Source organism: Heptranchias perlo, chromosome 14 (genome assembly GCF_035084215.1).
Source record: "Heptranchias perlo isolate sHepPer1 chromosome 14, sHepPer1.hap1, whole genome shotgun sequence".
In the NCBI taxonomy this organism is placed as follows: Eukaryota; Metazoa; Chordata; class Chondrichthyes; order Hexanchiformes; family Hexanchidae; genus Heptranchias; species Heptranchias perlo.
The window spans coordinates 58,701,587-58,717,738 of record NC_090338.1 but is presented as its reverse complement, the minus strand read 5'-3'; the positions used below and the strand labels follow the sequence as shown (position 1 = coordinate 58,717,738).

Genomic DNA, 16,152 nt, shown 5'->3' with positions numbered 1-16,152 from the left:
TTTTTTTCCTTCTAGTGTTGCTTTCGAGCCTTTTCCTTGGAGTCCTGAGTGTCCATGGCTGCAGTCCAAGCCTTGTCTGCATCCAGTGATCGCAGCAGCCATAGCAACGACCTCTACCCTTGCTCCCCAGTCATTAGCAAGTGCAACATGGGAAGTGTAGGTAGTCTGATGGCTGAAAAGCAGGACCTTCCAGGTGACTGTCTGAAGAGTAACCGAAATGAGAATGCTTACGTCAGGCAGCCGGATGGGCTCTTTAAAAAGGGGTTGACCCAAAGAGAGCTATTGAACTACCTGAACAGCACTAAAAAGGGATCTAAGGCAGAGAAAAGGATTGCATCTGGGAGTTCGTCCATGGAACGCTGCCGAAAAGATGGACAAAATGAGATTTATGGGAAAACGTGTTATAAAGATGGGAAGGAGATTGATTTGACAAAGAATTCACTTACTGTTGGAGGGAAATTTCAAAAGGTTGGTTAAACATAGGACCAAATCTCAGACCTTTGATCGTCAGCAGTTGGATGTAGTAGAAAGGCCGTTCTTTACTCTTTATCCCTGCTTAACTTGTTTTGTTATTTTCTTTCTCAATTTTTAATATTTCTCATAGTATATTCTGTTTCTTGTTCCTGTTTTTAAATATGGTGCCTTACAATGAATTGCAGAGGAATCTAAATCTGTACTTCTCCCTTCTCCCTCCCCCTCTGCTCCCAAATGTTTTATATGTAAATACAGTCAACTAATTATTTGCAAGTTGCATCACAATTTGATTGTCTGATCTAACCAGTCCCTGCCTATTTGACCTTGGAGCCTATAGTGTATCCCATTCCAGAAGGTGCACTAGGAAAATTGGAAAATGCAACCTTCTGTCTCTATTTCAAGCTGTGCAGTTTTTTAGAAACCACAAATGCTGCTTTGAGAATGATATAACTTCATAACAATGAGGTAGCAGGCAAGGTCTTTAGGCAGAGCTCCCCTTTTTCCACCCCTTCCCACCCCTCCCCAAGTTTTCTTGTGGAGAGATATTTTGGAGAGGTTGTCTTTACTCATAGCCTGTTAATTCTTGTCCTAGCAAAGATAAGCTAATTGTGTCCACTTATGGACCCCTCGTGGGGGATATAGAAATGGTTCAGAGAAGGGCCACCAATTTTGATACCTAGATTAAGGTCCCTTAGTTACCAGGACAGGCTGAGAGAGCTCGGGCTTTTTGGAAAATGTAGACTTTGAGGGAGATATGATTTGAGGCCTTTAAAAAGAGGACATGGGGACACAGATATAAGTTACAAAATCATGACTCAAGAATCACAGGCACTGTAGTATTTAGTAAGAACATGAAAGTTTAATTAACTTTCACTTGCTTTTCTCTGATGCTATTTTAAACCCTCTATCTCCAGCGGGACTCTGTTGAGATGGAGGGTCTCATTTACATGGAGACACAAGTAATTACATGTAATAAGAATGCAAACACCAGTAGCTAAATGGTTCTGTATTGCAGAAAGACAGACCTTTTACGGGGTCATGAACACAATACACTATTAAGGCAGCACCATTAATCATCTCCTGGCCGGTAAGTTATCACCATTATTTTAATGAAGCCTGAAAGGATATGCTGTAACGTTGAGTTTATAGTAACAGAACTGATTCTACATGAGGTGGTCCTGTAATTCCTTTGGCTTCTAGTCCATGAAACCAACGCCAATTACATGCACAGTTCAAAAGTCACTGGCTGGAGAAGGTCCATGTAAGCCATTCCACTGCTATGAAAAATGAGACTACCTGAGCATTCACAGCCAGAAGAAACTGGGCTATTTACATTACTACGCCAGCTCTACTGCTTCTGGAGGTGCAGCGAAGTGTCACCGCATGAAATGCTTCTCCAGAGGAAACCACACGCTCACTTAGCTTGAGGTGCTGCCGTTGGTAGTAAATGTAAGGTAAAGTGCAGCATTAGTCTGGCAATCTCAACTGAGCCATGAGGAAATGCAGGCGTGAGAAATGGAAGTGTCACATTAGTGCATTTGTCGGCATCCTTCTGGGGATGGATGGCTTGATGGTGAGAAGAATCATCCTCAAAACATGGTAGGATTGGGACCAGTCAATGCTTCAGCTTTATTTACACATTTCCTATTCTCATTTCATATTAGCATTTTCTCTCCATGTTCAACATTCAGTTAAGCTTCCTTCTGGCAATTGTATTTTTTTTGAGAATGTATTTCTTTTGTTAATTCTTCCTTTGTAAGGCAAGTAAAGGCACGGAAGTTGGGTTTGATGGCACAGTGGAGGTGCACACTAACCATTCAGACCTACATTAGATCCCAGCCAGACAGGCGATGAAAGTCTCACTCGTGTGAGTCCCAAATTACATTAATCTAGTTTAATCTCCGTACTTGGAGATTGGGCACTAAATTGGTAAGGAGACATTGGCCACAAGGGCCTGGATTGGAAATGTCACCTTGAGGTTGAGGTTGATCTTCTAAGGCAGCGTACAGGGAATTTTGCCATACACCTGACCGTTTTTTTTTTATTCGTTCATGGGATGTGGGCATCGCTGGCAAGGCCGGCATTTATTGTCCATCCCTAATTGCCCTTGAGAAGGTGGTAATGAGCCACCTTCTTCAACCGCTGCAGTCCGAATGCTGACACTGCAAAAAATCGAAAGGAAATCTTTCCTTTTAGCTGACAAGCTCACTATGATGAGCATAAGAACAGAATATTTTGTTTCCCTAGCTCATTTTACATATAGATCCAATGAATTACAAAATAGTAAAATGTATCGTTTAATATACATTAATTGCTCTTAACTTTCCTTTCCCCCCCACCCCCAACCTTGTCTTCCTTTCACAGTCTCGGTTACGACCCTCTGCCTTTAAGCCCGTGGTGCCAAAAAACTTCAGTTCAATGCAGAATCTGTATCCACCACAGACCAAGGAGATGTCTGACAGCACAGGCAGCCTCAATGTCTTCAGCAAGGTGGACCATTCACCATTGAGGAATGGAGGCGAAAAGCAGGATTACTTCAGGACTGTCAGTCAAGAGGAGGACATGTCTGACTCGGGGCGGAACTCTATGACCAGTCTCCCTCCATGTGGAACAGGTCTCAAGCATCACGTAGGACAGATCAGTGCTTCCATGAGCCAAATCAACCACATTGGGTCAAATTACATTGATGGGGGATCCAAGGAGGTGACAAACTCTGACAGCGGGCGTTTTTCCTGTAAGAGTATGGCAGTCCTCAACAGGTTGAACCCCCATGGCAACATGTCCCCCTCTTGTGAACTTTCACGGTCCATGGAGGATGTCGTCAGAGAGCTGGAGGACCGGCTTCACGAGAAGGAAGTGGAGCTGAAACATGTGAGGAGGAACTTGGATGAAAGTGAAGATGCCATTGCTCAGGTGTTTGAGGATAAACAAAGGCTGTGGGAGAAGGAGATGGAGGAGCTCAAGCGTATCTATGCCACCAAGCTGCGCCAGGTGACCCAACAGGCCCAGCGCTCCCAGCGGACTCTCCAGCTGCAGGTCTTCAAGGTCCAGCAGGAGAAGAGGAGGCTGCAGGGGGATTTTGACAAGTTACTGCAGGAATGTGAGCAGCTCAAAGGCCGTTGTACATCTTACAGGCAGGAGCAAGATGACTTAACCCCGAAGCTAGAGGAGACCAAATGGGAGGTAGGAGTATTTATAGATACTTTCATGCCATTTGCTCGTTAACATTTTTGTTATTTAAAAAAAGTAAACACTGCACTGGGAAAGGCACCCAATATAGTGAGCAATATCTTTCCCTTTTACTGATTTTGGTTTCAGTATAAAGTGGAAAACACTGTTTTAGAATCCAATCTACTTTTCCATTAGCAAACAGGAAAGTTGGTTAAGGGTACACATCAAATGTTCAGCAGGGGTAGGAGGTATTGGTCACCATGCTTGTTTCCCCCACCTTGCCCCAACCCTCAATTTCCTCTCCCTTTCTATCCTGCTCTCCTGAAAGCAGTGACTCGGGCAGGGTATGGGTTCTGGTGTCCTCATCTACCTCACCCAAGTGATCACCTGAGCCAGGACTGAGCATGTCTAAGAAATGTGTAGCGCATCACAGCAAGCTAGCCTGATGTCCACAGGTATACACTTTCCAGAGGACCACGCTGCATTTCAATCAGAAGTTTGACTCCTGGCTGATTTGTTGTTTTTCCCCTAGCCCTAGGGTGCTGACAACAATTCTAGTGCCCCTTCTTCTGGGATTAAACCTGGGATCTTCCTACTCTGTAAGGCTCAGTACCACACCAATGAGTACAATCTGTTGGAGGAGTTTGCTCTATTAATTAGTTTACCTATTTCACGAAACCCTCTGATAGTATAAACAGCCCAATTTCATAAATCATCAGGAACACCGATGTTTAGTTCCACTGAATTAACGTCGGCGGTGACCAGTTTTTTTTCTCTCATGGTTTTGTAAGTGTGGTGCTTCTAAAATGTCATAGGTAAAGAATCCAACTTGGGGCAGGATGAAAATCAGTGTACTCTTCCTGAAATATGTAGACAAGGCTGCCTGACATTCCCTCCCTGGTTGAAGGTGGAAAGGAACAATGAAATGTGTTTGGATGTTTTAATCTCTGGGAAAGAAGGGAAACAGTCCTGGGGTTTCTGATTGGTCAATTGTACCCGCCATAATTTGGGGTGAATTCCAGGTCTCTCCAGTGCATAGTTTCAAGAAGGGACATTGGACAATTAAAGATGCCTTTTAATGAAAATATTCATTTTGTATAAGTCCTATTCTTGGCACTCCTTAGTTTAAGATGGCTAGTTTATCTGATCCAGATGGCCAGAAAAGCCTGTTTACTTGATATTTGTCTCATTGCAGGTCTGTCAAAAGACTGGTGAGATCGCCATGTTGAAACAGCAGCTGCGAGACTCGCAAGCAGAGGTGGCCCAGAAATTGAGTGAACTGTTCAGCCTCAAAACCCAGCTCCGAGAGGTCCGAGTGGAGCTTTGTACCAAAGATGAACAGATGTTGCTATTAAAAAACTCTTTGCAGGCACAATCCATACAACTGGCAAGGAGCACGAATGCTCTGCAGCAGCAGGAGGAAGCCATCTTGCTCCAAGAAGCCTCTCTGAGGAGAGATGGAGCTCCTGAAGAAATGAAGGGTTTCTTGAGTGGGGAGACTGATGACTTGAAGTCTAGAGGCCTTCAAGAGGACGGTGTCCAGGGTCTTGTCCTCCAGGTTGAGAGGCTCAAAGCAGAACTGTTGTTGGAACGAAGACAGTGTGAAGCTCAGGCTGCCAATTTTGAAATTGAGAGGAGTACCTGGCAGGATGAAAAGGAAAAAGTTATTCAGTATCAGAAACGACTGCAGTCCAGCTACTTGGAAATGTACCAAAGAAACCAGGCCCTGGAACAAGAAGTTCAGGAGATTGCAGCCAAAGTGGAACTAACTGACACTGATGTCAAACAGAACTTACCATGGATAGAAAAAATTGAATCCTCTGAAATCTGACAACTGCCAAGCGGTGAAACTGTATATCATTCAGTGTTTGTAGATCAGGACATTAATTTTTAATTTTTTTTCTCTGCACAGTGTTGGATTTTTCATGGTGGCCAACTAAATTTTACACAGGGTAATGGCAGACTAGTTTGTAGCATCTGGGAGTTACTGCTGATTTGGACATGCAAATGGAGGGGGTGTAATAATGAGGAGTTTCACAATTTGCTGGAATGGCTGGTGAGGGGGAGGGAGAACCTGGAACTCTTGGTTCCCTTTTGATATTCAAATCTCATCTGTCCAGATAGATGACTGGATTTTTCCCAGGGTTAGAGGATGTACAACTTGTGTACACTCTGGAATTGCAAACCCTGCAAATATGGCTTAGACAAGCCAATTTTATGTTTAAACCCAGAACATTTCAGAATGTGAAATGATCTAAGGACATTATTTCTTTTTATATAGATAGATATATATATATATTACCATCACTGCAGAGAATGATAAATTAGTGCAATTTCTCAAATCCTCTCTAAATCAGTAGTTGTGGAGTCAGAAATTCATTTAAATTTCTCTTTCTGCAGATTAAAAGCTGCAGTAAGATTTGCATATTTGGTAAGTAGTAATGCTGATTTTTTTTTTATCGTTATAACAATTTTTTTTACTGCCCATGTAGGCCAGTGAAAAGTATACAAGATCTTATCAGTGTTTAAATTTATAAGATTTCCCCCCTTTTTTCTGCGGCGAAATTCCATTGGCTGTATTTTATTCAGGTTTTGTTTTGAAGGAGCTGTATCATTTTTCACTTGCAAGCCATAAAAACCTATTTCATTTTTGTTGGTAAGTCTCTCCCTTCGCGCCTTTCCCCCTCGTTCCCTTTTGACAGAATAGATAATAATCCTGCTCAGGGCACTGATTCTGCTCTGTAACCAGGCAGTAGATCATGTGTAGTCTGACGTGCTTTGACTCTCCTTTTCCTTAACATCCTTCTGGGGGAAACGGCTTGCCTTTGCCCGGTGCCTCTCTGAGACAGTCCCACTGAGAGTTGGGCCTTACCAGAGGGAAAACTCCAGAAGGACTTCTAACACACTGCGTCCTGCTGATACTGATGGAAATCTCTGCCCCTGATTGCTAGTACTTACCCGGAATTAAATGTGTAAGTATCCACACGTGTTGGCCGCTCACTGCAAAACCAGTGCAGTGTTTAGAGTCCTCTCTGCTTTTTTTTTTAAAGCACACCAATTGCTGTCCAATCATGGCTAGATTCAAGTCTAGCTGAGAAAGAGCTCAGGACACCTAAATAAAATGCCGTGGCAGACAGGTGTCCAGCTTTTGTCTGTATCCTTCCCAATAACTACTGCTATAGAGAGGGAGTCCTCCTCCGGTGAAGCCATGCTTGAAGATGGGCTGTTGATGGGACACAGGAAGGTTGGTTAAATTCAGAAAGTTGTTTTCAGTATTACTACAAGATTTGAAAATGTTGAAACTAGTGAGAGAAACGACTTATATTTATCTTGCATTTATATCACACCTCATGGTGTGTCTCAGGGCATCCTAAAGCACCCCACGTAGAATAAATTACTTTGAAATTGTTGTGTCAACAAGCACAGTAGAATGTTGGCCAAAACACCTAGAGAACTTCTTGCTCTTTGAACAGTGCAATGGACCTTTTTAATAACTATATGAAAAGGCAAAAGTAGCCTTGTTTTAACATCTCATCCAAAGGACGGCACTTCTAACGATGCAGCAGCCTCTCAGTTCTGCACTGAAGTGTCGGCTTAGATTATGTGTTCATGTCCTGGAGTGGGACTTGAACCCACAACCTTCTCAGTGGTACTAGCTGAGCCAAGCTGATACCAACAGTAACAGCAAAATCTGAAGACCAGCGAATGGACCTTTTGTGCTAACAAACTAAAATTTCCAGATGCTTCAGTGACGTGCAGCAGAATAAATGTCCTGTTTCCTGGATTCCAAGATGTTTTTTTTATCAGATCTGGGCCCTGTCACATGGGAAATCAGAAAGTCCTTCCTGGCTGAACAAAAGTTTGCCACTGTAGATTAATCAATTGTGCACAGGCTACATGTTCAGTGCGGGGGCTTGTGAGCTTACTGAAGGTCAGGATAAACTGAGACTTCTTCCTCCTCCTTTCATCTCAATGCTCTCTACAAGTTCACACCCTGTACTGGAAAATTCCACTCATCAGTGACTACCCATTCTAGAAGCTAAGAAGCAAAGAAATTTCTCTTTTGAGCCAGTAAATCTTGTGGGTTTTCTCCGATCTTTGCTTGCCACCTCCAGTCCATTGTGGCTTTTTGTAGTATTGTCTTCTCTTCCTAAACCCCAAGCCATACTGAAACTGGTTTCATTTCTTCCTGTTAAATTTAGGGGACTTAAAAACCGAATTTAAACAACTTGCAAAATCAGCAAAATGGCCCACTCACTTGATAGAAACTTCCGGGCCTTGTTCTTGCCGGTGACATTCACCTCTTATAGAATGTGGACACTGTATTGCAGTACATGGAGAACCCTGTCCCCCTCCAAAACAAGAGACTTGGTTGCATGATTTAGGTGAGATTGATTTAGAATAAATTGATTATAGCATGATTTGACCTGCTGCATTTTCACAAGGCTTGCTTTCCTACAAATCATGTCTTTGCTCACGACCATATCGCGTGATTTGTGTGATACTATCTTGTTTCAATTCCCCTGCGGCCCCTTTCCAATAAGTAGCACTAGGAAGGACAGTACCTATTATTATGTTATTCTAAATCACCAAATATCTTCAGAATACAAGAGGCTGGGTGGCTTCAGGTCATTTGATGCATTACCTTTTTAGTGCTGGGATCTGGGTTCCAGGACCATCCCATAATAAGAGGATAAAAATGTACTCCCTCTGGCTGTCCGGGTCCCAGCTGAAATGAGTCTGGACACTTTCTACTTGGCGCAGATCCACAGCAAAAACAAAACACTGCCCGGAGTTCAGAATTTGGTGCTAAATCTGTAATTGGGAATGAAGAGATTCATACCGGTGTAATTAAAGGAGCACCTCTGAGGTTGGGGTTAAAATTGAATGTTAGGTGGAGTAGAGGAAACTTTTTTTATTTGTATCTAACCCACATTGTCCCTGACTTGGAATCTCAAAAGTTTTGCTTTTTTTCCAGCACTAATATTCATTGCTTTGAGCATAAACATTCGCCAAAAAAATTTAAATTGAAAATATCAGAACAGAGTGTGCCCTTTCCATTGATTCTTGGCATGTGTATGCATTTATAGTTTTGCCACAAGCCCAGCAACTGCTTCTGGCCCTGGTGGTGCTCTGACTTGCCCTTGTTCTATGTGGAGCAGCTAATCCAGTTATTTGATAGGGCTAGTGGGAGAACATAGGAACAGGAGTAGGCCATTTAGCCCCTCAAACCTGTTCTGCCATTCAATGAGATCATGGCTGATCTGTGACCTAACTCCATATACTATTAGTCTTAGTCCCATTTCCCTTAATACCTTTGGTTAACAAAAATCTATCCATCAGATTTAAAATTAATAATTGAGCTAGCATCAACTGCCATTTGTGGAAGAGTTTTCCAAACTTTTACCACCCTTTGCGTGTAGAAGTGTTTCCTAACTTCACTCCTGAAAGTCCTGGCTCTAATTTTTAGGCTATGTCCCCTAGTCCTAGACTCCCCAATCAGCAGAAATAGTTTCTATCTACCGTATCAGTTCTTGAAAACTTCAAGCAAATCACCCCTTAATCTTCTAAATTCCAGGGAATACAACCCTAGTTTGTGTAATCGCTCCTCGTAATTTAACCCTTGGAGTCCGGGTATCATTCTAGTAAATCTATGCTGCACTCCCTCAAAGGCCAATGTATCCTTCCTAAGATCCTGCCCAGAACTGAACACAATACTCCAGGTGTGGTCTAACCAGGGCTTTGTATAGCTGTAGCACAACTTCTACCCTCTTGTATTCTAGTCCTCTAGATATAAAGGCCAGCATTCCATTAGCCTTTTTGATTATTTTCTGTACCTGTCCATGACATTTTAATGATCTATGTACATGGACCCCTAAGTCTCTTTGGACCTCCACTGTTTTGAGCTTTTCACCATTTAGAAAGTACACTGATCTACCCTTTTTAGGTCCAAAGTGGATGACCTCACACTTGTCTACATTGAAATCCATTTGTTACAGTTTTGCCCATTCACTTAATCTATTAATATCTCTCTCTAATTTTATGCTTCCACCTATATTGCTTACAATGCTGCCTATCTTTGTGTCATCGGCAAACTTGGATATGTGGCTCTCTATCCCATCATCTAACTCATTTATAAATACATTGAATGGTTGAGACCCCAACACAGATCCTTGTGGGACACCACTCGCCACATCCTGCCAATTTGATACCTGCCTTTATCCCTACACTCTGTCTCCTGCCGCTCAGTCAATTTCCTAACCAGGTCAATAATTTGCCCTCAATTCCATGAGCTTCAACTTTAGCTAACAGTCTCTTATGTGGGACTTTATCAAATGCCTTCTGGAAGTCCATATAAATAACATCCATAGACATTCCCCTGTCCACTACTTTAGTCACCTCTTCATGAAAATTCAATCAGGTTCGTCAGGCATGACCTACCCTTTACAAATCCATGCTGGCTCTCTCTGATCAGCTGTAAATTTTCAAGATGTTCAGTCACCCTATCCTTAATTATAGACTCTAGTAATTTCCCGATAACAGATGTTAGGCTAACTGGTCTATAATTCCCTGGTTTCCCTCTCCTTTCTTAAATAGTGGAATGATGTGCAATTTTCCAATCTAAAGGAACGTGGAGGGTGAGAGGTAGGTCTGGATATATCCTTTTGGATTCAATGCTTTTACTTTAAAATGCAGCGACTTTTAGTGTTTAAGGCCACACCAGGTGCTGGCATGGTTAAACATATATTGACACAAACCCTACCCTGTTTAATAGAGTTAGACCAGAGAGGAGAGGAACGGAATGAAGCTGCCCTCTGATTACATATTCAAAATTGTTCAAACCCCCCTCGAGACTTGCAGTAGACAAGGTGGTTGCCGCAATGCTAGGTTTTGCTAAATTAGTAATTATTTTGTTTTGCTTTTTTCCCCCTAATTGTGAACATTTCTAGGATTTGGTCGCCAAGCCCTGTAAGTGCCAGTTAATTTCAGTGCTTCACACATTTGATTTAGTTTGGAAACCGTTCTGCCTTATTGGCTTGTGCAGTCAGACTGTATATGAGTTGATGTGTTTGAGAACATTGTTTTAGAATAAATTAGTTAGAGCATGGTAATTTGAGCTGCGTTTTCTCACAAGGCTTGCGTTCCTGTGGTGTTTGCACTGATAACTGCTGGCCTTGGCTAATCTCGTCAGCGCACAATTGTGTAAACCTTGCATTTGTTTATGAAGCACTATGAATTTTCATCCAATTCCCGACTGATACCAGCTGGAAGTTCATAGAATCATACAGCACAGAGGAAGATAATTCGGCCTATCATGCCTGTGCTGGTTAGGAGCTATCCAGTTAGTCCCATTCCCTTGCTCTTTCCTCCATAGCCCCACAATTTTTTTTATTTTCAACTATATATCCAATTCCCTTTTGAAAGTTTCTTTTGAATCTGCTTCCATCAGCTTTTCAGGCAGTGAATTCCAGATCAAAACAACTTGGTGCATAAAAAAAGTCTCCTCATCTCCCCTCTGGTTCTTTTGCCTGTTATCTTAAAAGTTGCATTTTTAAAATTTGTTCTCAAGCTGTGGGTGACGCTGGCAAGGCTGCATTTATTGCCTATTCCTACTTGCCCTGAGATGGTAATAGTGGACCTTCTCCTTGAATTGCTGCAGTCGTGTAGTAAAGGTGCTCCCACAATGGTTTAGGTAGGGAATTCCAGGATTTTGACCCAGCGACGATGAAACAACAGTGATATACGCTGCAATCAGGATGGTGTGTGATGTGGAGGAGAATTTGAAGGTGCTTGTGTCCCCATGACATTGCTGCTCTTGTCATTCTTGGTGGTAGGGGTCTCGGGAGGGAGGTGCTGTCGAAGTAACTTTGGTGAGTTGCTGCAGTGCATCCTGTAGATTATGCACAGTGCAGTCACTAAAGGAGACATGCTGTATTGTGGGTTGGCTACAGTGCACCCACCACTCTTGGTTTCTGACTTGAGCAAAGACAAAGGCTACAATGGGCACAGGAATGCTCAAAACTAAGATAAACCTTTGATTCCTGGGCTAATTAGCACTACTCTCGAGCCTAACAACAGTCAGTATGACAAACCTGTATCGAACTGTTTTGTAGCTACATTTTACAGAGCTGTGTGCAGTTGTTCTTAATTTGTTATATTCCACATAACATGGAAAGATAGCCAACTCAATATGGAACATCACAGAGGATACTTTAAGAAATTAAACCACCTTCAAAGTAGTCCTTTACTCCGAGTTGTGGTGTCTTTTTCTTTGCAGCTGAAACCTGTTCAGTAATTTACTACGTGTTTTTCAGCCTGTAGGCTGCTCTACCTGCATAGATTTCAATGTACACTGGTTTTAAGGTTTTGCAGCAAGTCCAAATGGTTGATTTCAGCTTACTGTGCTGGATGTCTTTTCCATGACAACATTGCCTTATGTGCTATAGGAGGAAATGAAATGACTTACAACAGGAGTTGCAGTTCGTTCATTCATTCAGAATGAAACTCTGGATGACTGGTCAAGCCAAGACTAACAGCACGGCCTCAATACAACTTGCATTTATATAGCACCTTACATAGTCTCAGGACACCCCGTAGTTCTATAATCAATTATTTTGAATTGTCGACACTTGTTTTGTAGGCAAATGTGATGGCCAATTTGCACACAGCAAGGTCCTGCAAATGGTAATGAGGTAAATGACTGGTTAATTTAGTTTGATCACGTTGATTGAGGGTTAAATATTGACCAGGAGACTTGCCCTGCTCGTCTTCCAATAGTGCCATATGATCTTTTACATTCTCCTGAACAGGCAGACTTGATTTTAAAATCCCATCTGAAACTGCACCTCTGAGTGCAGCAGTTCATCAACACTGCACTGAAGGATCAGCCTAGATTATATGATCAAGTCCTGGACTGGGTCTTGAACCCATAACCTTCTGACTTAGAAGAGGGAATGCTGCTGCTGGGCCAAGATTAAGATTGATCCTCCAGTTTCTCATGCGCAGGATAATCCAGCCCAAGGAATGGATTTGGTTAAGAGTGCCCAATGTTTGCTTTTGTGCAGTCCTTGAAGTCAGCATCCTTAAGTTCTGTGTTGGAGCAAATTTGCCAATGCAGATGTTCTCTTAGGAAGAGAAAGGAATGTCTCTCCTTTCCTGGAAAGATCTTGGATCCCTCATGAATGTCCTGCTGATTCAAACCATCCAAACCTCTTGTCTCTGATTTGTTGATGAGCCCCTTTTAGATAATGGAGTATGGATACTGACAATGGTGTGTGGATACTGACAATGGTATGTGGACTTGGTCCTCAATAAAGCCGGATGTTGGTAGCAATTATAACTGTACGATGTGGGTTCAGAAACTACACAGAGCCTCTGGATGTATGCATATTTGCTTTTTTTTTCTTCTGCCAGTAACTCATGCCAACGTATACATCAGAGTCCAGAATTTCAAGTGAATTTCTCACTTGTGAAAGTAGATCGTACTATTGAACCTGATTCTGGACCCTTTCTACTGTCAAAGGAACTGGGAAGCACTGGCTTGGAATTGTTTTTTGTAGAGTATGGGAAGCTGCATGGTTCTGATCTTAAAAACTCTTTACCCCACCTCTTTGTTCACCTTCCCCTGCCCCAGGAATGGCAATCTCTCTGTGGTGCATGAGTGCTCTGTGCGTGGATTCAAAAAACAATAATGATCCAAAGATGAATTATGCACCCTTGCCTGTCGTGTGATTTCATTTGGATTGGTAATTGTGCTACAAAATACACTAGCTCCATCTAGTGACAAGGATCTGTACAGCACCACCATTGCCACTGTCTCATCCTTTTTTCCTAAATCACCCACTTCTCCTATCACTGTGGGTGACTGTACCAGTTCTGCTGTTGCTGTGACCGTCAGCAGCAGTCTGGGTTCATTTTAGAATTCCTCCTTTTTAATCAACGTTTGTTGTGGAAAACTGAATTAGATATCTGGAAAATGATAAGCCAGTACCTTAACACTGTTTAGTCGCTGAGGCCAGATGTATTAAACTCGCTGTTTATTGGTCTTTTGTGATTAGACCTCCTCTAACCTAATGGATCTAATAAAGTTTTCAAATAAAAATTGACAACTTACATTAAAATGGACTCTTTTTGGGCTGATTGATATGTGCTAATGATGTCTAAATATGCACTTGGGTGAGCTCTATAATCTGCTTTGCATGCAAAGTAGTGAAGTTATATCTGGAAGGGTGTTTGAAAAGCAGCCTCGTTAGAATCCTGCAAATGGAAGCTACCTAATATATAGATTCATTTACTGTAAAGGAGCTATGACATTGAAAATGAATCATTTCTGAGGAATCTTTACAAAAGACACTGAGATGAAAGGCAGTTAAAATGCAAATGAGCTATCTTTGTTGTTTCACCAAATAATGACCCCGTACCGGCAATCGATAAGCTCCGTACATTCGTTACATTGGGAAATCCGGCTGCTCGGCAATGGTAGGCACTCTACATGCATACAGCTCTAGATGCTCGGGTCATATAACTATATCTTATCCCTGGTATCACTAGTAAATCTGTATTGCATTTTTTCCATAATTCCAGAATGCTTTCTGTAATGAAGTGCCCAAGACTGTACATGGTTTTCCAACTTGGGTCTAACCATTGTCTTGCACGGACTCACCACTATCTTTAGAATCCCAAGTGCCCTTTTTATTGCTTTTCCCAGCTTTCTAGTTAGGTTTTGCCTTAAATTTCTCGATCGAGCAATCTGCCATTTTGCAATGCATCAAAAGCAAGACCACTGATCTGTGGCCTTTGTTTTTTGTGGAAAAATGGGCAAGATCACAGAATGTGATTACCCCTCCCCCCTCCCCCAGCAAACACCAGTGAAAGTTCTCCGAAATCCCCATGTAATAAAAAATGGAATTTGGCTCTTTCAGTCACTGTAAAACGGTGGCCCAGAACAAAGCCAATTTGATTTAAAGCCTAGTATTTTTTTTTGCCAATAACACTTTCTTAAAGTGATCTTCACAGAGGAAGAATTTCACTCTGCTTCTTGCATCAGTTTTTGTTATAGCTATAGACTTCGTATTCTAGATCAGAGAGCTTGACTCCACTTAATAAAGCTGCCCCAGCTCTACCCATAGAATTACATACCATGAGCTCCAATCAACCTTGCTCCTTCTAGGCAGGTCACAATGTTTGTGGTACTGGGACTGTAACTTCACTCGTCTGCATGGTGTTCAGTACCATTTGGGCTTCAACTTTGCTTATCTGCTTGATGGGGACTCTGTCAGACTGAAATAATTCCATGTCATGCTTGTACCTTTTCAGTATCTCTTCCATTCGTCCAGTACAATTTTATAGATGTCTCCATTTCATGTGGGGGAAAATAAGTTTTAAGTTGATTTGCTTTCCCCATTCTCCACATTAAAATTTGATTTGGTTACTTAAACACACCTAAGGTCATGGGAGGGATTTATGACCATGGTCTAAAAGTAGCCCACTTGTCAGCAGCTTTAATTGTGAAATGACAATACAGTGCAGGGAAATGCGAAGGGACAAGAAAGCACCAATCAATGGGGCACTGGCTTGGGAGGGCTCTGTCGGGCAGCTGGCTCGTGCCACACCTGATCTGGTGCTGCTCCAGGGTTCCATGGTTATGGTACTGTCATTCCTCACCCTAATAACCACATGTACTCAATAAATTCAGGGGAAATTAATTATTTGACAGCAATTGTACTGTCACCTTTTTGTTGATAATTAATTTATTTTCACTGAAATATAGCCATTGTGTTCCCATCTCCTTCATTTGTTTGAATAAGCTGCTGTTTAAAGGTGAAGTAAATTTAATTGCCCTCTGAAGGATTAATGACCCTGATCAAAGGCCCTGCTTTACTGGCAACTGGTGTATCCTTGGCAACTAAGTAAAACCATTGAAAAAGAAACAGTTGGTGGGAAAGAAGAGGGAGTATCTGCTGGAAAGTAAAGGAGAAGTTACTGAACCTGGGACTTGGAGGTACCCGATGTTGGCATCCTGACAATGTCATTAACGTATTTGGCACTCAAGCTACCAACTCTTCCAAGAATTGGTTTGAATCAGTCTTGCTAACACCGAGCCCTAACTAAAAGCAGACCTAAATCTGAGGCTCTAAAGTCGTGGTTATCTTTGGTCCCAGGGCCTGTATTCTGGGTACAATGTTGAATTTGTGGGGGTGGCCTGAGCAGACCACTCTGATTTAGTATCAGTGACACTCTGCTGTGTACATCTGTGGCCAAACAATCTTGTAACTTTCAGAAATTGTACTTTGAAACAATAAAATGTAAACATGAAAAGCTACCCCATACATTGCCAGGGTAATAAAACCCAAGGTAGAAGCCTTGGAAGAAAGGAAAAAAACCCAACAAATCCAATGGAGTGCACCTGTTGGTTGTAAAATCCCTCCAGTTCCTACTACCTGAACCTATAGTCTAGATAGCTGCTTCATGAATGTAGTCTGTACATCTTGGCAGTAAATAGTTGCT

At 42.1% G+C, this 16,152-nt stretch overlaps 1 protein-coding gene across 2 annotated transcripts in view; it reads left to right on the top strand.

Annotated features, from left to right (window-relative positions):
- n4bp3 (NEDD4 binding protein 3) overlaps positions 1-13,766 on the top strand; it is a 111,296-nt gene extending 97,530 nt beyond the window's left edge. For both annotated transcript variants that reach the window (XM_067996472.1, XM_067996471.1), the window contains exons 2-4: positions 16-468; positions 2,839-3,657; positions 4,841-13,766. In XM_067996472.1, the coding sequence (XP_067852573.1) occupies positions 55-468; positions 2,839-3,657; positions 4,841-5,476 (1,869 nt within the window). In that variant the 5' untranslated portion in view covers positions 16-54 and the 3' untranslated portion in view covers positions 5,477-13,766. The remainder of the gene's footprint in view (positions 1-15; positions 469-2,838; positions 3,658-4,840) is intronic.
- The last annotated feature ends 2,386 nt before the right edge of the window (positions 13,767-16,152 follow it).